General features: G+C 38.1%; 1 protein-coding gene across 22 annotated transcripts in view; it reads right to left on the reverse strand.

Annotated features, from left to right (window-relative positions):
• Positions 1-3,799: 3,799 nt before the first annotated feature.
• The window catches only part of rg (rugose), a 164,490-nt gene continuing 145,514 nt past the window's right edge, over positions 3,800-22,775 (reverse strand). For 14 of the 22 annotated variants that reach the window (XM_068303526.1, XM_068303528.1, XM_068303527.1 and 11 more), the window contains 12 exons: positions 22,437-22,751; positions 22,259-22,366; positions 22,003-22,162; positions 19,534-20,541; positions 15,680-15,789; positions 15,107-15,277; positions 9,505-12,442; positions 9,255-9,428; positions 8,888-9,151; positions 8,592-8,788; positions 8,346-8,497; positions 3,800-8,230 (listed from right to left, as the gene is read on the reverse strand). In XM_068303526.1, coding sequence (XP_068159627.1) covers positions 8,140-8,230; positions 8,346-8,497; positions 8,592-8,788; positions 8,888-9,151; positions 9,255-9,428; positions 9,505-12,442; positions 15,107-15,277; positions 15,680-15,789; positions 19,534-20,541; positions 22,003-22,162; positions 22,259-22,366; positions 22,437-22,751 — 5,688 coding nt within the window. In that variant the 3' untranslated portion in view covers positions 3,800-8,139. The remainder of the gene's footprint in view (positions 8,231-8,345; positions 8,498-8,591; positions 8,789-8,887; positions 9,152-9,254; positions 9,429-9,504; positions 12,443-15,106; positions 15,278-15,679; positions 15,790-19,533; positions 20,542-22,002; positions 22,163-22,258; positions 22,367-22,436; positions 22,752-22,775) is intronic. The other 8 variants (XM_068303538.1, XM_068303541.1, XM_068303530.1 and 5 more) reach the window with 4 other exon arrangements.

Genomic DNA, 22,775 nt, shown 5'->3' on the forward strand with positions numbered 1-22,775 from the left:
TAGGTAGTAGCAGAAGGAGTAGGAGGTGAACTGGCAACAGAAGCAGATGCTAGCTGTGGATAATCACCATTCGAATGTGTTAATGATATTTGAGTATACTTATACACACCCATACACACACACACAAGCACAAATTTGCGGTTTATATCAGTATATACATATAGGATATATAGAAATCTGAGTTGGATATATGTGCGTGTGTGTATGCGTGTTCGAGAGCGCTAATGATTGTGCTTGTGAATTGCTAAAAGGACTGCTAAAGGACTGAGGTTCCACACTAGATATTGAAATCTGAGAAGGAAGAGAGAGTATGCGAACGGCAAAGTACTTAAAAGTCAATCAATATTCAGCTATATCTATGGGACATATATAAAACACAACACAATTGGATAGATAGATCTACAACTTGAACAGTTCGTTAGTACAAAATTGATTATGAAGGAAGGTTCAAGAAGTACCCATTCTCGGGAAAGGTTTATTGACGGAACATTACCCACTTGTTAAATTCTAATTCAAACTAACTCCTCTATAGGAGAGGAAAAGTTGAACTTAGAATGGACATTACCTCTAAAATGTCTGCAGATGAGTAAATTATCTCGGCCTGCATTTAAAGGGTAAGTTGGCGCCTTAAAGTATGCAGTACTCAGCCAAAGAATTCCTTTTCATTTTGCCAAACAATGCATTTATTTTGCAACAAAATGTGATGAACAAGCCCAAACTAAACTTGTCGAATTCACAATACCAAGGGAGAGTCATGTCGGCCCGTGTATTGTGTCTATACAGTGTTAGTCAAGACTTCTAGACTATTAGACATAAATTTGAAATTTGTTTGCAATGTGGAAACTATGCATTAAAATTCATAAATATTTCTCTCACATTGCATTTGTTAGCCCGAAAGAGAGCGAGAAACTGTGTGAGAGGGGGGACCAATTAAGCTGCAGTAGAACCTAAAATTGAACCAATTGTTTACACATTTACAACAAATTCGAATTCGAATTATTTCCATTATGTGGTTCGGGGGCATGTATTGTTTTCTGTTTACTGAAAATCTTGCCCATCAGTCAGTCAATCAATCATTGATTCAGTTGGATGGGGAGGGAGTGGAGACTATATACAAGTTTCTAATGAGTTTTCAAACAATGCCTTTTGAAAGGTTCCTTGTCTTATACTGAAATTGAGTAAGATTACCTCGATGAAATCTTTTGTGCTCGTGATTTACAATTGCATTGGTCAAATATAATGCACACACATACACAAAAAGTGCCTGACAGTCGTTTGAATGTATTGTAAATGCAAATGCTTGGGAAATTATGTCACCCTGGTCAGTTGGCCACATATTCCGCTTGAGACGACGACGCAAAGCAGGATGCGGAGGATGAAGAATGGAGTGTAGGTGTCGTGGTATCGCTGGCGTTGTGTTTGGGGGAAGGGGATGCCATCGTGGCATGGTTGCGCTGAAAAGGTTGCGCTATATGCCTAGCGCACATGGCACATAATTGAGTGACAACGTGGTTAGAAACATTTGCCATATGAGCGGGGGTGAAGCAAGTGGTTGGGGGCTATGAAAATGAGCACACAAGTGTGTGTGTGTGTGGATGTTTGTGTGTGTGTGGCGGCAAGCATTTGAATTTGTAATGAGATTACACACAAGGCCTGCCAAATGAAATGTGTGTGACACAGACAGAAATAGTGAAAGCGAGAAAGAGAGGGAGAGGGGGAGAACTGGGGGAGAGTTACAACTGTTAATTGTGGCCATAATTAAGGTGGTGACCTCCTACTTGTGCTACCCCTTCCCTCTAGCCCCTCTTCTTAACCTAGTACCACTGTTCCTTCTACCCCCTTTTCACTAGCTAGGGCAAAACGTGACGAGCTCATTAATTTTATATACTTTATTTGCTATGCCGTTGGCAAATTGGTTTCATTTTTTGTTTGCTTCCTTCCATGTGACTTAAGGACGATGTTGGTGGCATCGCCCACTGCCACTTGGCAGCTTTATGTCATTGATGTTGCTGTTGCTGTTGCTGCTGCTGCTGTTGCTGGTTAAGCTGATGCGTCTAATTTTGCAGCTGAAATTTGCATTTCGCTTGTACCATTCCACATTGCCTTTGCCATTTTACATTTGCATTTACTTTTGAGCTAGGGCACAAATAGTAATGGAAGAGCCATCTGCCAGCTGCCACATGCCACCTGGTGGTTCCAACGCCCAGCATCCTATCCTCCTCTCTGTCCGTATCTCTTTCGCTTTCTCACTCTCATAGCCCACTCTTTCTCTTCACGTTGCTCGTTAATTTTGCAGCATTTCCGCTAGCAATTTTCAGGCAAGCATTTTCGTTGGCATCGTCTGCAACCGGAAATGCAGGAAACGGATATTACACGCTCCAGAAAACACACTGAAGAGCAAATGGAGACAACTGAGGGCGAAAAAGAGAGTGGGTGAGAGAGGGAGAGGGAGCGGAATGCAAGCTTCAGCTGAAACTCCAGCTCCAGCTTCGGTCGAATAATATGCCAGAGATATGACTTTTGATGACAAGCAACTGCGATGACGACGACGACCACGATGTTGATGGTGACAACGACGGCGTTGACTGCGATATTCTGCTCCATTCCTTTTGAGTGTTGCAGTGAGACATTTCGCATGTTTAGACAGCTGGTGGGCCTGCCAAAAGTTGAGCCTGGGCAATTTCAATTGCAACTGGAGCGCAAAGGAACGGTAAAGTGAATAACGCGAAATGTGCCGCTTTAATTTGTGTACAGCATTCCCCCCTTGGCACAAAACCTTAACTCAGCTCACCTTCCCCGTCCAACACCACACACCATCTATCGTGAAGCCGTCCATCCGCTCCCCTGCTTGCAGCAATCTGCTGCACTCTTGTTATATGACCTCGCCAGCCTGTTCAATTGTTGGGAAAATTAAATTATGTTGGAACTTGAGTCAAAAAGGAAATGCGAAAAGGAAAAAAGGAGACAAGGCGTAAAGAGAAAACAACAAAAACAAACAACTTGGTGGATCTTAGGGGAGTGGAGGGATATAGCCGATAGCTGTTCATTCTCTCCCTATCAGCCAGCCGAGGTTCTCAACTGTAAGTGACCTTATTTGCAGAAGCCTCAACAATCTTTCAGTTTCCTCCCCTCCACCTTACTTCCACACTTATATCTACCTCTTGAATGGACTCTTTACTTGGATATTTGCGGCTTTTTTTACTACTTGAGCTACTTTTATAAATTAGATATTTTAATTACCAGAGTTCTTTCCATCATACACAACTTTTTACAGACATTACACAGGGCTTGTCAAAATCAACACATTTCAATAGACCAATAATGCCATATCAACTGCTTGTTTCTTCATATAAAGTCTTCGTCTGTTTTGGCAACGAAAAGTATAAGCATATATGTATATCTTAAGTTCGTCCAGACTTTTAGGTTTTATTTTATTCCCTCTGCTAAACTGTCGTAACTTTGTTGTCCTGTTTGTTGCCCTTGAGTTCGTTTGACATTACTTTCCTACTGATCATTTTTACTCCCAATAAGTAGGCACCTTAAAAGTATGCTATATAAATTGAATGCTTAAAATTACAAGGCCAAAAAGTACATAATGTTTATAACTCAGCTATTTAAATGTTGATCGGGATGTACTTCGACCAGACGAATCGAATGAGGTCACCAGGTCCTGTATCCTCAAATAGCTTCAACTTTCCTGAATGCCAAATAAAGGCAACAGTTGGAATATTCTCACCTATGAAGATACTTACTTACTTCTGTTTTAAGCCCCAATTTGTTTTTGAAATTCAAATTCAAATTTATTCAATTCTGTCAGATTTCATTTTGTTTTTCTTTATTGAACATAATAATTTGTTGTTTCTTTTTAATGCTTGCTCACTTTGCTTTGTTAATCTTAATTTAATTTTAATTTATTTAAAGTTAATTATTATTATTTGTATGCATTTATCTTGTTTCTGCTGCTGTTGTTTTTTTTTTGTGGTTGTTGTTGTTGTTGCTGTCGCTCTTGTTTGCCTATGCAAATGTTATTTCTGTACTTGTAGTTGATTTTGTCGTTTGTTTCTGTTGTTTGTTTTTTTCTTCTGTGTAAACTTATCTATTAGAATCGTAGCATATATTATTTATATTAGTTTAGTTTTATCATTTCTTGATTTTTTTCCCATTTCTTTGTCTTTTAAATTTAATATTGTGGTGATTTTTATTTTCATACTTGCATTTGTTTTTGCTTTTAATGTTTAGTTTTCTTTTGCAGCATAAAAAAGGTTTTCGATTTTGTTTTTGTTTGTCTTGTGTGTGTGTGTTTTTTTTTTTTTTTTTTTTTTTGTATTTTATTTATTCTTTAGCAATATTAATATGAACATTAATTGTAGTAGCTTTTGCTTTGTTATTTGTTTGTTTTTATTTTGTATTTGTAGAGATGTGTCTGGTGGTGTGTGTGTGTGTGTATTGCTGTTATTTCTGCCACTTGTTTAACAGTTTTACAGCTATTGACAAAATATACTTCGTAGTTTAAAATGTGCTGTGTATGAGTGTGTCTGTGTGTGTGATGGAAAACCAGATAGAGCCAATCGATGATAATCCCTTTTAATCGAACTAAATTCAAATGAGACAGTTTGAATCCATCATGCATCACATATTCTTCTGCGAATGCCAAAATTGACATTATTTTTGGAGAACGTTTCCTTGTCTCAACTACAGACTATAATAATGTATTGCTTGAAAATCGAATACGGATTCAGGACAGAAAAGGACTCCCTCTACCTTCCACTCACTCATCGATGCCAAATGATCTCAATTATGATCCCGGCCTATCTAGTTTTAACTTTTTATTCAATACGCCAATACTGTGTGTGTGTGTTAGGGTTAGTTTGCATGTGTGTGTCTGTGTGTGGGTGTGTTTGAGTGTGAATAAATTATTCAATATTTTCAAGTGCATGAATAAATTCTGAAATTTTTACTTTTTGCTATCTGTTATGCCCTTGCAGAATCGTTTGATATTATCCTTTAGACTTGTGTAGCTAAAACTATATTTTATTTTCATATTCGGACAATAATGGCAATGCAATTAAAAAAAAAAGAAAATAAAAAAAATAAATATTGAATTGCGTTTAATAAATATTGGAATATTGCAAGGGTATTCAGATTTCGGTTCGCCGAAGTTGATCATCCTTTACTTTCTTTTATTTTGTATAAATTTAAAACTGTCAGCCATTTGTTGTTTGTTTATTTAAAAACATTTTGCATTATCGTGTTATTTATTTATTCTACTAAATTTTCGCATTCCCTTCTTCTTGTGTTTTTTGTGTTTTTCCTTTTGCAATATTCTTTGTTGCTTTTATTTTTTGCTTATCCTTTAGGTTTAATTTAAGTTGTTGTTACTTTCATTATAGTCTATAAAAAGTGCATAATTAAAAATTGTTGGCGCTCGCATTTTTGTTTGTTTTCCATTTTTGTTTTGCTTTTGTTAAATTTATTTATTTACTTCATTATAGCTAAACATTATTTATTTAAAAAAAAAAACTGTTGTAGTTGGCTGCTGCATTTTTTTTTAGTATTTTAAATTTTTATTTGTTTTAAATCGTCTGTTTTCTTGCATATATATTTTGGCTGAGCTTAGTTAGTTAGTTTTTTATTTTTTTTTTATGTTTTTTTTTTTTTTTTTTTGGTTTTATCATTTTCTTATTTAAAAATACCTTTAGGCTAGGTTCATTTTTCTTCTTTTCGTTTTCTTTTTCCTTTTTTCAGTTTTGGTTTTTTCTTTTTGTATTTCCCTTAAGTTATGTACAACATTTAAATTACTAATCCATAGCTTATCCGTTCTTTTCTTTTGTCGACTTGTTGAAAAAGAAGTCAGAATGAAAAACAAAAACAAAATGAAGTCTCAAAGGAAATTGTTTAATTATTGATCTGATTATGTACACAAAAAGAAAGATACAACAGAATATTGCAATTGTTTGCATTAAAATTGTTTGCAAAATGTGGACAGCATTTGACACACACACACACACTCTCTCTCAAGTAAACGTCATGCACACACACACGCACACAGAGACACAGCCACACAAGCATTTTGATTAACCTTTGATTATTCTGATTGTGTGATGAATCATATTTAACTATATTATAATTTAATTGTTTTATTTGTATCTTAATTGTTTTATCAAGATATCTGTCCACAAGCTACATACTTGAAATACTTAATTATGTTTTGTGTAAAAACTATATATATATGATTATATATATATATATATATATATCTTTATATACAAAATTTAAACATTAAGTGCAAATGTGGTATGCCTGCCCAGGGATGGAATTGAGAAACAAAAGTTTGTCTTCCAGACAATCGAATGCCAATTGCAAAATGCAAACTATATTTAAGTACATAGCTAAGATTGAAAAATAAAATGATTTATATACATACATACGTAATGATGTATGTATATGTATGTATACATATGCATGGATAAGTACACTGGCAAAGGATGAGTAAAATGCTCTTCCAAGGATATGACTTTGGCATTTGCTGATCTATCTTTGAGGCCATACATTTTAATATTCTGTATCTGAGTTCGCCTTATTGCCAGATCTTTTGCAAATGTGTATAAATACATATACATACGCGTACGTATTTATGTTTATTTAAGTAAATTTATTTGCATGTATTAGTAAATATCTCAATTTGTGGACGTTTGATGTTTAGGAATAAGTTTTGGTTTCTTTTTTTTTAATTTTGGGTAAGCCAAAAGTTGAATTTAGCACGCGTAAATGGGGGTCAATGAGGCGGCGGGCCAAATGGGTTGATAGAGGGAGGGGGAGGGATATACTTAAGCTTCAATTAGGCCTTTTTCACGATTTTTATTTCTCTTTGGACGCAATGAAATTTATAAATTTATGTTTTACGATATTTTGGTAAGTGTGCTCACAATTTTGTTTTCCTTTTTTTCTTTGTTTTGTTTAATTTTTTTCGAAAATGAAATCTTTGCCTTTGGCTGATAAGTTTTGCCTAACATTTCCCCTTGCAAGTTATGTATTGTGTATGTGTGTGTGTGTGTGTGTGTGCTATTTATATATTTATGTATTTATCATATATATAAGTATATATATATATTTTAAAATATCTTGCCATGCTTTTTAAATACCTATGCATCGGGTTTTTTTTTTTTTTTTTTGTTGTTTGCAATTTGAATTTGAAATTGCGCGCTAATCGCAAAATTTGCATTATTTAATCATTAACTTTTTTTTTTTGTTATCTTTTTTAAATTGGCTTTATTCTTGTAGGTTCTTTTTTTTTATCAAGTATTTTTATTTAATTTAATTATTTGTTTTATTTTTTGTTAATTTTTGGCCACTTAGTTTCATTTTCATTATTTTCATTTTGTGTTGTCGTTGCGTTTGTTGTTTTATATTTAGTATAAGTGTGTGTGATTGTGTGTGTGGGTGTGTGTACGTGTGTTTTCGTTTTGGTTTGGTTTATTTTTTCAACTACTTCGAAAACGTTTTCACTAGATTTATCATAACTGATTATTGCGTTTTATAAACACTAACTCATTTTATTCCCTCTTCTCTCTGCTTCCGGTTGCCTGTCTTTTTCTCCCACTCATTTATATTCTCGTCTATTCTGTTCTATTTAAACTACTTACTTAAGCCTTTGCGTTCTTTCGTTTAGTATATTTTCACTTTCCGGTTGTTGTTTTTGTTTTATTTTATAATTATATTTAAATATATATATTTTATTGTTTGTAATGCTAGAAAAAAAAGTTTTTATTTTCGTTTTTTTTTTTGTTTGTGTTTTCTTTTTTGTGTTGTTTTTGTTTTCTCGCTCACACCAACACGTCGAATGCGTAATTTATAACTAGACAAAAAAATTAGTTTGCTTACTAGCCTAGAAATTGTAAAATGTCTATAAAAAAAAAAAAACTGTTGATAATAGTAATGGTAATAATAATAATAATAATAATAGAGACGAATGCACTCGTTACCTTCTGCCCGTCACATGCTTCTTTTAGTTTATCAGTTGCACTCGCCACTCGTTACTCGTTTTGTTAAGTTTAGGTTGCTTTTTTTCTCTTTATTTGATTCAGCTTTGTTATCTAGCAGGTTACTGCTTTTTGTTTCGTCTCGCATTCATCGATCCATTCAGTAGCGCTGCTGATACTCATGATGCCACCGATTGAAATCAATATGGAACACAATTATCGAGCCAGTGGAGAGGCCAGCCAGCAAATATCTGTGAAATGCATCAGAGAAATAAACGAAACAGAAAAGAAATGGATTAATAATTTCCTTCACAAATACATTTTTGAAGTATAAGTTATTAGAGAAAAGTTTTGAGGATCGCTTACTTTTGATCGTGCGTTAAGGCCAGCGAACGTATGCCCGCATTACAGGCGGGGAAGGCATAAAGTGGTGCCAGGTTGAAGGTACGCCATACCTCCACGATGCCACTATCACCGGCTGTCATCAGATATTCACCATCCCGCGAAAGCAGCATGCACTAATTATAGGGTAGGAAAATGGAAAACAACACCGTGTGTGATCACGAGTTAGCAAAAACATTTTAAAAGAGATTCGTTCGCATTTGTTAATACCTGCAGATTGTCGTTGTGCGTCTCGTGGCGTAACTTTTTACCATTTATGGTATAGGCCGCCACATTGCCTTTATCATAGTTGATGACTATGAAACCCTCCCGGGACATTGTTATCAATTCGGGCGAGTGGAATTCAGCCGGTGGATCCAGTGAGCGCAACAGATCACCAAATGTTGTGTGAATCAGTACAGGACCATCTGAACGGATGGGCAGACAGATGGAAAGACAGATATTGGACGTTCAAAACTTGTATCCTCTAAACAAAACAGGTTTTTTTTTTCGAAGATTTCACTTACTTGTCGAACCGGACACTACCAGACCTAACTCGGCGCTTATGACCACCGAGGTGACTGCCTGTTCGTGGCCAGTTAGAGTCGCACGTGGTGTTGGCACATCGCCCTCACCCACAATGCTCTGGGTGCGTGCATTCCAATGCCATAGTAGAACTGTGCAATCAGCTGAGCCTGAGGCTATATAGCAATCGGAGGTAATATTGCATTCGGATCTGGCCATGCAGGTGACCACACCAAAGTGCCCAAAGACAATTTGAACGATTTTCGCTGAGAAGGCAAAAAAAAACAACAAACCAACCAAAAAAAGCAAAAGGATACGAGTCGTTAAGGGGGCTGACTGTTGGGATTGTGTGTGAGTGGATACACTTACCCGTCTCGGTGGCAAATACACGGAAACTATTGTCCCAAAAGCCGCAAGCAATCAGGAAACGACTGTCCACTGTGGTCACAAAGCAATTCGAGCGAATCTTTAGCATTTGACTAAAGTTATCGCCCAGGTGACGCCGACTAACTGCATTGCTATTATTATTCGTTCCATGGCCAGCTAACACAAGGGAAGAAAACAGCAGACGCGTTCTAGTGGGGTGAAGAGAAAAATATGGTGGGGGATGATAACTTACCAAGAACAGGATCAATGGTCAACGGCTGATTCGAGCCCGGCGATTGCGGTGATTCAGCATAGCTGGGACTCTGGACGGAGGCGGTGTAATTGCAATTCCATCGATTCACGGCAAACTGATGGCCAGCCGTGACAGTCACAACCGAGGGCAACGATAGTTGCGGATACGTATTGGCCGATATGTGTATGATCGGCGAGTTCTGATAGAATTTCAACATCTGGCACAAGTCCTCGGGCATGGCGCTAAACATCATTGGCGACAAATGCATTGCGGAGCTACGTGGCGGATGGGGTTCCATTAGCAATTGGCTTGGAGTTTGTCCGAAATTGCGTATTTGATTTTCGACTGCCTCACGCATCACCGGATCGAGAACTCCGTCTAGATCAACACTTCCCTCATAGGTGAGGTAGTAGAACACATTGGTTGCCCTAATGGCCTCGGGACCTCGCTGCTTATAGCCGAATATCAGATCGATCCATTGATGTAGTTGACACGAAACGAACTCTGATTCCAGGGCCATGCGATTGATGCGCACAAATTCTTCCGGGCTCTTGGCCCAAGGCGGCAGTTCGATGTCATCCACAAGAGCGCCATCCTCGCGATGTCCGAGCCGATAGCCAGATGAATTGTAAAACATTTCTGGCAGGAAATACCATTCGGGTATCAGTTCCTTCACATCGGATGTATCGCGTTGACAATTCTTCCATGACAATGATACAGACGAGAACAAACGATCGGGGTAATCGAATTTACCGCCCTGTAGGGCCAGGAACATTGTGGTAAAAGGCTCGACACGGACCAACCAATTGAGTGTGAAAGCAGCCGTCGAATAGTGAGTGCCATAGTGGAAAGGCGGAATCGTATCACTATCCCAGCTCTCGTAGCGCTCCTCAAAATAGGCACGACGCGATGGATTCAAGGCGCCAATGGGCTTCGACAGGTCGCGATAGTTCGAAGGTAGGCTGAGATCCAGATCCTTAGACTCGTAGTTGGTCAGCACCCAGGGGAAGATGGGATACTGATTGAGGTCATTGTATGTCCGTCCAGCGATTGTATTGAGGAACATCAAATATTCGAAATTCGATATTTCACGTCGTTGCCATTTTTGGGTCATGTTCGAGTTGCGCATCAATTGCCGAGGCGACATCATTGAGGCACGCCTGGTTTGCGGTATTCCGTACTTAATGCCAACGCCCACACGGGGCAATGCTTTAATGACCTTTTTCACCGTGTGCTGATCGGGAAAGGCAAACAGAATGGAGGTACGACTGGCTAGGAATATCTCAAGTGCCACGTTTTGAAGCAAATAGCGCCGCGAAAATATGGCTCGCACTTCGGAGAAATACCATTTGCCATGCAAATGATCGCAGTACTTGAGTACTTCGGCATCAATTTTCTGGAATTCTGGATGATCCTCGTCCACTTCGAAGAACATCTCAGTGCTGGTGATGGACACAGTACCTGGTGCAACCAATCCGGGGGCAATAAGACGCGCCTTGGTGCTGATATTCACGGGCCCAGTTAGATCCAAATCTAGTTCCCGATCCTCAATAAGCAGTTCGGCATCGTCCAATAGCTCGCCGCTATGCTGAGACGATGGATGTGCCCGCGACACGGCGATTTGTGTGTGAAATTCGTCGCGCGTCTGCAAAATGGCATCCTCGGGTGCCCCATTCTCGAGTGCCGCCTTCAGAGTGGCCTGCGGATGTGAAGATCCGCGTGGATTCTGAACCATACGTTTGCGTCGACGGGCATCGTCCTCCCAGGCATCGAGCTTCCAGTATGTACTCTTTGGCAAAAGCGAACATTGTCCACTTGTAACACTGACACTGCTGGCATTGCCACTGCCGTTTCCATTACCTTCACCCCAGGCACCGTGGCGATTGCACATTATGTTGCGAACCTTCTCCAACAATCGGCTGGCAATCACATTATCTCTGCGTCGGGCTGCTGTTATCAGATGATCGCACATGCGTTCCTCATCCCGTCTCTCTAGTAAAGTCTGGGCACATTGCGACTCGAAGTCGGCATGCTTAAGGACATCGTCCGCTCGCATGCGATTCAATATGAATTCCGCTTCATTGGCCACGCGCACAATGTGATCCTTCATGGCGTGGGAGAGCAGACGACCCTCATTGATTAGCTCTATGAAAGCCAGGCCGGCATGCTTCTGCAGACTGTTTTGCCACTCCTGTGAGCAGAGCAACATGACCAGTTCCACCACCGAATGCGAGTTCTTGAATGTCGTCAGTCCCTTACCCTCCATTAGCAACTCTTGGCCATGGGAGCCGACAAGTGTTTTCGATAGGAATGGTGCGAAGTCGACCATGATTTCACGCAATAGAGGACACACTGGACCCAGAGCGATTTCCAATTTCTGGGTAAGGCTGGCCTCGCGGGACGGTGTTGTCAATGGCAGTTGGGCCACCAAGGCGGGTGCCTTCATGGGCAACTCGTCGGCCCGTGGACGCTGGACCATGGCGTTATTGGTGTTTATGTCATTTCCCGATCCAGAACCAGGGCCACCGACACCGCCAGAATTACCACTACCTGCGCCAGTTGAAGATCCATAGCCATCGGGTACACGGACAACAGATATTTCCGAGTCCGGCTTATCGCCACGCTCTTGACTCTGATGCTGCTGGTGTTGCTGATGCTGTGAATGATGGATTGCAGATCCTTGCTGACCAGAAACAATACCATCATGTTTAGCCATATCAGAGGCATTTGCACCATTGGCATCAACTAAACCGACAACCATGCCAGCGCTAGCTGCTTGAACGGCAGCATCTTCATTCAAATTGACATCCGTCCAGCTTTCATCATTGGAATTGCTTGGCTTGTGATCGTCGATCAGTATTTCGCTAGATGATTCCACCTCTGGCACTTCGTTTTCGGTTGAATTCATGTTCAAAGACCCAACATCCGAATCGACACTCTACGAAATTTTGGATTAGACAGAGATAATAGTAATAGAAGTTATACTTATGGTCATAGTCATAAAGTCATGGTAAGTGTATCACAGATTATGCTCAAGCAATCGATGTGGGAAATGTCAACTCTCTAGGCAGGTGTGCCGATGTGTGGGTGTGCTTGTTTATGTGCCAGTATGTGTGCGTGCTCTATGCCTATCATTTGCGCATTAATTATGGACATTGGACTATAAATCAAAATTCCCTCCCATCCCCCGCCCACACCGAGTTTCCGCCGTGTCAACACATGATGCATTTGTCATCACCCTCTAACACCTACACTCCCAACCCACGCATCACCCAACCCATTCTGTCCATTCTGTCACTCGGTTTTTGGCCATGCCCAACCACGGCGACAGTTTGTCAAGTGATTTGCATAAAAGCAGCAACAGCAGCAGCAGAAGGAGCAGCAGTTCCAGGCATTAGGCAAAACTCCCTGGAATGGAACGAAAATGGCTCTGGCATATGACAAATTTTGTTAAGCGTTTGACAAATGTCAACTGTCAAATACAACAGCAAAATGACAGACAGACAGACTCAGATGGAGACGGAGACGGAGATGGCAAGGATGACGGGGTCGTCGACAGACATATAGAATGGGAACTAGGGTAAAGGAGTCGTCTGATGCATGTTAACCCCAAAAACCCAAAAGTGTAACTAGGTGTATGTCCTCAGCTGTTGCTTACGTACAGCATGTCATCAACATGAAATCAATCGCCTCTTTGTTTGCCCGAATCCCGTCCATTCTGCCCCTCTACCCCTCTCCAACTCCACCCCCGAAACACCCAAAAGCAGTACCAAACCCCATTGAAATCTGTAGAATAACCCAATATCCACAGCACAGTCCACAGTTGGCCGTTCTCTCTTCTCATCTTGGTCACGTCAAAAGTTGATATATATGCCTACACCTTTCGCACCCAGGGCTGTGTAGGCGGAGTTTGAAGTTCCCACCCACCCACGCACACACACTCATAGACTCACACCATGTCAGAGTTCATTAAGGGAAAGGCGATTTTCCGGAGCGCAAAAAAAGTGAAGGCTACAAATTGAATGGGGTGTGGGGAGATGCTAAGAAAAATGCGGCTTGTGGATGCTGATGGGGCTACATATTGTAGGCACATTTCACTAATTGCACTTGCCACACAAACACACTTTGGCACACACACTTACATAGAATACATACATTTACATATATCTACGGTTACATTAGCATTTACATTTACATATACATACATACGCACATAAATCGGATTACGGAGACAGAATTACAGAGTGAGGGAGTGAGGGAGTGAGAGAGCTATATACTTTATATAACTTGCATACAAATCGAAATCGAAAGGAATGTACAAGTGTGGGGGGTAAAATTATGTTTGGTATCCAACGAAATGAAGTGGAATAAATTTAATGCAGCAACAAATAGCAAATGCTTAAATAACTACCTCTATTTCTACTCTATGCTTACGTTTTTTGATTGCCATCGTTGGACTAAAGCGAATTCTACCTAAATAAGCCATTTCACTTTGTTTTCAAAAAAGTATAGCATACTATTTGGGGCAAGTGGATTATTGCTTATAACAAAGTTAGTAAAGTTTTTGGACTTCAATTTTTCTTTCGTTTTGTTACATTTGTCACCTCTTTTTGCACTCCTTGATTTGAAATTGGAATTTAGAGGAAAGTTTCGAGTTCCTGGCATAGCAATGTTTGCTTTCAAATTCATTATTAATTTGATTTTTCAATCAATTAATAAGGTTGGCTTTTTTTTGTTTACATAACTAATCTAATTATGCATAAGTTTCAAATAAACTAGTGTTACATAGAAATTATTTGCAAACGCTTTTTAACTGATGACAATTCAATTAGCTATTTGCCTCCCAACTAATCCCTTTTCCTCGCCAGCTCTATTAAAGTATTAACCACTTTGGCTTGCAAATATTGATTGAATTTGTATATATTATATATCTATTTTCTATTTATTGCCATAATTTGTTTCGTCTGTTGTTCAATTAGCAAAGTTATTTGTTTCGTTTTTTTGCTTTATTGTTTTCGTTAATAACTTTTGAATTCAATTTAAAAGTAAAATAATGACAAACAAAGGGAATGGAAATGCAATATTTATGAATTTACAAAAAGCAAAGAAGAAAATGTGAATTGAAATTGCAAATATTTTGAGAATGCAATAAATATTTATAGATGTATGTGTGAATGAGGCGAGGGTTGGTCTTGATGGTGCTGGATGATGGTGGATGATGGTTTGGTGGTGCACTAATTAAACGCGGTATAAGAATGCAAATTTCATGAAAATTCAAATAATGCTTTCGTATTGCTATTGAAGCACTACGTTTTAGTGTCAGTATTAGTGGTCTAATGATTAGTGTTTCGAGGTGGTGCGTCAACATTTCGCCCGTTATGGTGGTGCTGGTATAAATATAATGAAATTTTGGTAGTTTAATTCACAGTGAGTTGGAGTGAAGAAGTATTTAGTGAGTTATTAAGTAAGTTAGTGGATTGGGTGGTGGGTTTTTTGTTTTTGCTGTTACGACATGTACACAAATTGTTTGCATCATCTGAATGAATATTTATTTTTGTTGGTTTTGATGTTTTTTTTGATGTCGGTTTTGTTTTTTTTTTACCTTTGGCAATTTTTGTGGCACCATTGGCTTGGGTGGTGACAATGGTTGCTGTTGAATTTTAATTGTATCTTTGGTTGTTGTAGTTGTTGTTGTTGTTGTTGCTGTAGCAGTTATTGTTGTTGTCTTTGTGTTGTTATTGTTATTATGAACGGTTGTTGTTGTTGTTGATGTCTGATTATAATCAATTGATTTTTGATTTCAAGTGTCGAAAATTTTTGTTTTACATGCAAATGAAGGTTATTGTTGTTGTTGTTGTTGTATTGTTTCAAATTAGTTAAAAAAATTAGTTCAATGATAAATTTTGTTTTTTTAAACCTACTAAATAAGTTCACATACACAATGTATATATATTTATGTATATATACTTATATTCATGTATATGAAACATTCACTCAATTGACTTATGAAGTAACTAAAACATGCAAAGTGCTTTTGCAGCTTTACTTTTTCTTTGATCTTTCTCATAAACCTTAGCTAACCGAATAGATTAATATACAGGTACATATATGTATATATAATATCTACATATATAAGTCTCACGATTTCACAAGTATATGACAAACAAATGCTCACCTTGATCGATGGCGGTCCACTGGAATGTGAATCATTATCGGCCAGCACTGAGGGATTGTTCTCATCGACAACGATTATCTCATAGTCGCTGTCCTGAATTTGGCGTGCACCTGCGGAATTGAGAATGAAGCATTATTAAATTGTGGCCTAATGTGGCATAGTTTTTCGTCATTCAAATTGATTTTTTCCTTTCAATAGGTCTCATCATTACAATACGAAAATACTTGGAATATATTACGTAAATAATTGTCGATTGGAAAAGCTTTAACAAAAAACAAATTTAAAATGAAATTCATAGAAAACCATAGTTAATGTTCAGACATCTATCTCTTACATTCGCATACAGACTCATTCACTCTTAGCTATGCCTATAAATACAGACTTCTTTTTTATTCTCTTATTATTCTTATTATTCTTTTATTCTCGAAATTCACATTCAAACAGTCAATCTGTCCATCTGAAATTCATCAAAAATCCGTATTAAATAGCAGAAATTATGATTTGGTATGAGGCCTTAACGACTTAAAAGATTTTCTCTTTCTTCTTCTTCATGCTTCATGACCAACTGCTAGAGCTACTGGCGTTCTCTTATCTGGTAATAATTAGTATGGGGAATTTCTATTCTCAGTCTTCCTGGTCTGCGTTTATCCCCGGCAAATTAACCTTGTTTAACATTTTGACTATTTTTCTCGTTCCTTTTATTCGTTTTTAGGTTTTTTCTGTTTTTTTCTCTTTTTTTCGCTGTGGCTTAATTGAAATTTATGAGTGTGTTACACTTTTTTCCACTCAGGTTTTTGTTGCGGCTTTTGCAATAATTTTTCCGACACGCCTTCCCCGACCTCCTTCCATAGCAGACACACACACACACACACACACAGATAGAGAGAGGAAGAAAAAGTGTGGAAAATAGAGGGAGCGCACCACAAATTACTTCTGTACAACATTCGGAAGATTTTATCGGCTCCAACAGTTGTATAAACTGTGTTTTTTGTCGCTTTTCCTTTTGCCACATTTCTACATTTTTTTATTCGGTTTTAAATTATCCCCTCTCCGTTTTTCATTTTCTTTTATTGTTGCGACTAATTTACATTTTTGTCGCTGCCATTAATTTAATAATGGAAAGGTTGTCCCAGCATTTTTTGGCCCAATACTCTATAAGAATTTTTGAAAAATTCGGGAATCGTAAAGGCGTTTGATCAAGAAGGAGGTGATGAAGTCCTCTAAAACAAATGTCTCAACTGAGACAACTGAGAATTGGTTTTGAATAAAATGTAGTTTGTAGTTTTTAAAGAATAATTACTATGTAATATCTCTTCAACTTGTGGTATATAGAATATTTGTTACAAATGGAAAACAAAGACAAATGGAAAACTTTTTGTCAATCTCTCTTACATCGCTTTTCTCTTTTGTTGCTTTTTTTTTTTTTGAATACACGTTTTGGTATGGGCATGTCCAGAGGCAATTTTTAAAATTGCAAGCGTGCCGAATGCCATTTTATGGCCTGTCGGTGAAATATTTTATGCGCACACACACAGACAGACACACACACACACACACACAGACACATTTTCATGTATATGCATGGATGGCAAATTGTATAATTTTCATGTAATTCATTTTCATAAAATGTAAAATTAACGAATTATGTTTTATTGCAGAGGAAAAGAACTTTTCGCGCTTCATGGCCCTGATGGCCTTTTCTCTGTCTCTTTCTCTCTCTCCCTCTCATTCTCACTGTGTGTCCATCTCGTTCGCTCCGCGTGGCAAATGAAGAAAAATTGAATGAAATTTCTGCTGACAAAGCTTGTGGAAAAGCCAAATGAAGAAGGAGGAGCGTGATGATGGTGAGGAGGAGTAGCAGCAGGATGAAGAGGAGAAGTCGCATGGTATGAAAGTTCTTCTAGTTTTTGCCTCATGTAAAAGCCGCCTTGATCTGTCAAAAAATTCTGTTTGCTCCTGTCATTTTGTGGCTGGGCAGCATTAAGCTCAGCATAAGTAAGAATGTATGTGTATCTGGCGTGTCTGTGTGTGTCGGTTACAAAGATAGATTACACTTTTTAAGAGCATAAATCGATTACTGCACATTAACCACCTTCCCAACATGAATCAACATATACCACACAGACACACACACACAACCACACACCTGAAACAAATTAGCCAACGTCGACGTCGCTGTCGTTGCTGCTGCTGCTGCTATTTCTCTTACGAAAATCAAACTCAAAATATATGTATAACAAAAAATTATAAATTTTGTTCTATCAACATGCGTAACCAAAAATCGGTAGACATAAAGAAAACAAAAAACCAACCGAATATGGAACCAGGAAATGAAATCAACGGAATTATGAATTTCCATAAATCTATGTATTTATGTATTGTATGTGCGCTGTATTGTGCGAAAGGAAAACAAAATAAACAAAAAGGATAATTCTTCAACTATTTAAAGCACTTCAAAATGAGGGAAATCAAACAACAAACAAAAGTGAAGTGCAACAGAAAAACGAGAAAATCAAAAAAAAAAAAAAAAAACTGAATACAAATGGGAATTATATTATTTCGATTTGATTTAACTTAATACTTTAATACGCCTAAATCTTCTTTCGATTAATGTGCCGCAAAAACAGTTGATAGAATCATACTTTACGTTCGCTTTTGATTTGTTTACAATGGAATTATTATCATAAATAGTTAATGCATATACATATGTATGTATGTATGTATGTACATAGTATGTATATATATATATAAATAGACAAATAGAGATGTTAATGTGTGAAGAAAGACAGATTCCTTCAATTGATCTATTGATTTATTCTCCTCAAATACAAATTCGGACAATTCTTATTTTGATTTTCTTAGCGAATCATTGCTTAGAGAAGTTATTTGAAAATCGAAAAGAAATTTAAGCTATGTATTTATCTAACTTGTAATCAGTTTTGAGATGCGTCCGAACAAAAGTTAAAGATTTTCCTTTAAGAGAATGTATTTTATATACAATAGAAAAAGGACACACACATAAAAGTGGTGGAAAATATTCTTTGATCTTTAAGTTCTAATATATTGAGACGTACTTTTCAGTTGTGTGATGAAATAGTTCATTGCTTAATTGTTGAAAAAGTACTATTTCCCTTTGGTTTAGAGTTTTATTTGAATGTTTTATTTATTCAACACATATATGTACATACACACACGCACACACAAAATAAAAGAAAACTGCGAGTTTGGAGCACAAGGGAGTGGTAAAAAAAAAAAAAGAAAACTGTACGGCATACATATTTACAAATTGCTATGGATGATTGTATTTATGCAATTAAATGGAGCAAAAACCGAATAAATTGAAACGCATAAAATGAGCAACAAAATACATACACAAACAGCAAAATAACAAAACAAAAAAACGATAGAAACAGAATTCAAAGCAAATGAAAGCTATACAAAAGGCACAGAAACAGAACAAAAGAAACCAAAAAAAAAAAAAAAAACAATAGACAATTGAATATTCGATTGCTATTATAACAAATAACTGATAAGTAATAAATTTCAAATATCTAAATATAAATTAAGGTGCACATATATATCTAAATCTATCCATATAACTATATACAAATTCTTATATGAGTAAAGAGAGAGAGAGAGATAGATAGAGAAAAAGAGAGAGAGAGTGAGACCTAACTTATACTCTAAACACACAGAGTGAGATAGATAGATGAAGAGAGAGAAAGAAATATACATTTCTAATCTACACACACTCACAGATACACTCACACACACACAAACACACACACATTTATAAATACAATCAACAAAGACAAAGAAAATGTTCGCTGTTATAGAGCTAAAGCGAGCGATACCTGTTCCAGAGCCAGACACATTGCCGGTGCGTCCATTGTAGCGGTAATTATTATTTATGGCATTTGTCTTGTAAGCATTAACACCGCCGACGCCACCGCCGCCAACACCTCCACCTACATTGCCATCAGCCATGCCTAGGCCCATGCCCATGCCCATGCCCATACCCATGCCAATACCCATGCCAGGCATGCCTCCAGCACCAGCACCACCACCACCACCACCAGCAGCAGCAGCACCAACATCAACAGCGGCAGTTGCCGTTGATGAGTTTGGATTATTATGACCATTCCTTAGATTTCTCATATTGTTCATCATGGCGTTGTTGTTATTACCATGACCATTTATATATTCGGCTAAAACATGTCCATTCTGATGCTGCTGGTCGACATTACGCATATAGGCATGGGAATGCGGATGCGAATGTGAATGAGCGTGCGGATGATAGACAGTTCCTGCTGCGGCTGCACCTGTCGACCCATTCTCATAGTGTCCTCCACTGCTATGTTTTCCATTCGGTTGTTGTTGCTGATGACCATTGATCATAGCATAGTGCGGTTGTTGCTGTTGCTGGTGCGTGTGATATTGCTGCTGCTGCTGTTGCTGTTGTTTGTGGATCTGTCTGTGGGTTTGCTGCTGACCTTGCGATGCCAAACTGGAAAGAGATGAACTTGAGGCTGGCTGCGAAGTGGCCGTCGAGCTCGCCGATGAACTTGTCGAGTGTGTGGCCAAAGGAGTGGGCGAAATATTGCCACCCAATTGCTGTTGCTGCAACTGCTGTTGCTGTTGCTGCTGCTGCTGTTGATAGTAGCTTCCAGCCATGTGATGATGTGAGTGATTGCTGTGAGGCGGCTGTTGTTGCTGCTGGTAGTAGTGTTGCTGCTGCTGTTGTTGTTGCTGTTGTTCTTGCATGTTGCCGGCAGACACATGATTCTGATGCGACTCGGGCAAAAATTGTGGATAGACATGATGCGACCATTGGGGGAATAAGGGGCGAGCACTGGCAGCTTCTAAAGTTTATATATTTTTTGTTGTTTTATGAATATTTACAGAGGAATTGTTTTTGGTGGTTTTTTCGGGGGGAGGGATGGTGGGCGTGGCGAGCGGTTTTTGTTTTTGTTGTTGGTTATCATATATATATATTGTTTTATTTTATTTTTTGTTATTTGTACAATCCGAAAAAGCAGCAGAATAAAAAAGGAAACAAAGAAAAGGAAAAATGAAAAACGGACCAACAACACATGATGAGTTTTTTTTGGTTTGTTTGTCTTTTCTTAGTTTTGATTCTCTTCTTAATGTTTTGTTTGCGGTTTGTTTTTGTATTGTGTTTCTTTTTCAATGTGTTTTCTTAAAAGCTAAGTGATTAGAGTTCAAATGAAACAAAATCAAAATCTAAAAGGTAAACGATAGACAAAACGGAAAACAGAACAAGATGAAGGTCCATGAAAGTGCGCCTAGCTGAGATTAATTTGCTGTTCATTGTAAGGGGAGAAGGAAGTGATGGTGGGGGGGTGTTGGGTCGTTACGACTACCACTATGAATATACAGAACAACACATTTGTTTAGCTGTATATAAACTCAGTAAAATATATATTATAAGAGTATGACAAGAATAACCCAAATCAAAAGAAATGAAACAAGCTCCAATTGTCGAAACGAAAATCACATGAACGAATCAATGATTGAATGGAACGCATGTGAAACAAAGGATACAAATATCAAGTAGAAGAAAATTCAGGTGTAATTTAACATTTCCCTTTTTTGGTGCAGTAGAAAAGAAATCAAGACAACGAAATGAGCAAAATCAGACGAGACATAGAGACAAAGACGAAGCAGAAGAAGGCAAAGACGCAGACAAAGACGAAGACGAGCGAGACAGAAACAGAAACGGAAACGGAAACAGATGCAAACAAGGATGAAACCCATAATCAAAACAAACACAGGTAGACAGAGACTATAATAGGTAAACCGGAAACAAAAAAAATAAAAAACAAAAAAAAAAAACAAATCAATTAAAATTGATATATAAATCCCCAAATATTTCTTGAAAAATTAGAAAAAATTATACATCAAGTATATAAAAATATACTTTGATACCCACATAACATACTTCGAAGCATCGAAGTTTATATACCCTTGCAGATCTGTTAATAAAATATAGAAAGTGTTATCTCCCATGTCAACAGATATAATGAGTTAACTATTATCTAATTCAATTGAGTAAAGATATTTGTTAAGCGTTCTATCTAGTTTAATCGAAAGCGGATGGACTAATCAACTGTCAGAGCACAGATTCATGGGGAAATTAAAACCCAACAAAACTAAATATATAATTACTCACTGCAAGGGTATAGTAAAACGACTTCATTTTATATATAATAAAATAATTATATGTTTATATATGAAGAGATATATATTGGAAATATTTGTTAAGTAACAATATATAGAAAGTTAAATTAGACAAAACTTACCGCTGTTGCCGCTGCCAGCTGTGCGTTGAAGCACTGGCGATTGGCGTTGGATTTGTGGCTCCGCAGGTGGTTCCAAAATATCACGATACTTGGATACCATCAATACTGAAATGAAGTACACAATGGCTAGTGATAGGAACTGAGCCTGTTTCGTTTCCTCCTGTATACAGAAGGAAATAGAGCAAAAGAGAGGGAACAAAAGAGGAAGTTAGAAAATTCTACAATAGTTCGAATTTCGCCATTCAGACCAACTCACCACATCACGATAGATGACAGCGCGCAAACGATTCACATCCATATCTTGGAGGAGCTTCTCTGGATCTTTCACCGGCGACAATTGGCCGGTGATTGATTCCACAATATTCTGAAATAGAGTTATTCAATTTGTTTAATGAAATGAAATGTGACTGCAAGGTGTGTGTATGTGTGCGCACCTTTGGCGACGCCTGGGCACCGCGTATTAGGGCCTGCAAATGTGCCGCTCCGGGAACATCGCGGGCCAAGGCTCCCACATTGTAACGCGTTCGCTCTTTGCATTCCAAACAATTGCGCACAGCACAGGTGCAGACTAGACGCAGGCACTGACGTAATATGCCCCCGCTTGACATATTTTTTTCGGCCTCCAATTCACCGAAATTCAACGAGGTGGCAAAGATCAAAACATCGGCCATATTAACGAGACGCTGCAGAAAGGATACGGCCACTTCCAAGGGCATACCCTGTGTTGGTTCTAAAACGTCCAATTCGGACTGAACACAAACAAACAAATGATT

This window comes from Drosophila tropicalis, unplaced genomic scaffold (genome assembly GCF_018151085.1).
Source record: "Drosophila tropicalis isolate 14030-0801.00 unplaced genomic scaffold, ASM1815108v1 contig_158, whole genome shotgun sequence".
Taxonomy (NCBI): domain Eukaryota; kingdom Metazoa; phylum Arthropoda; class Insecta; order Diptera; family Drosophilidae; genus Drosophila; species Drosophila tropicalis.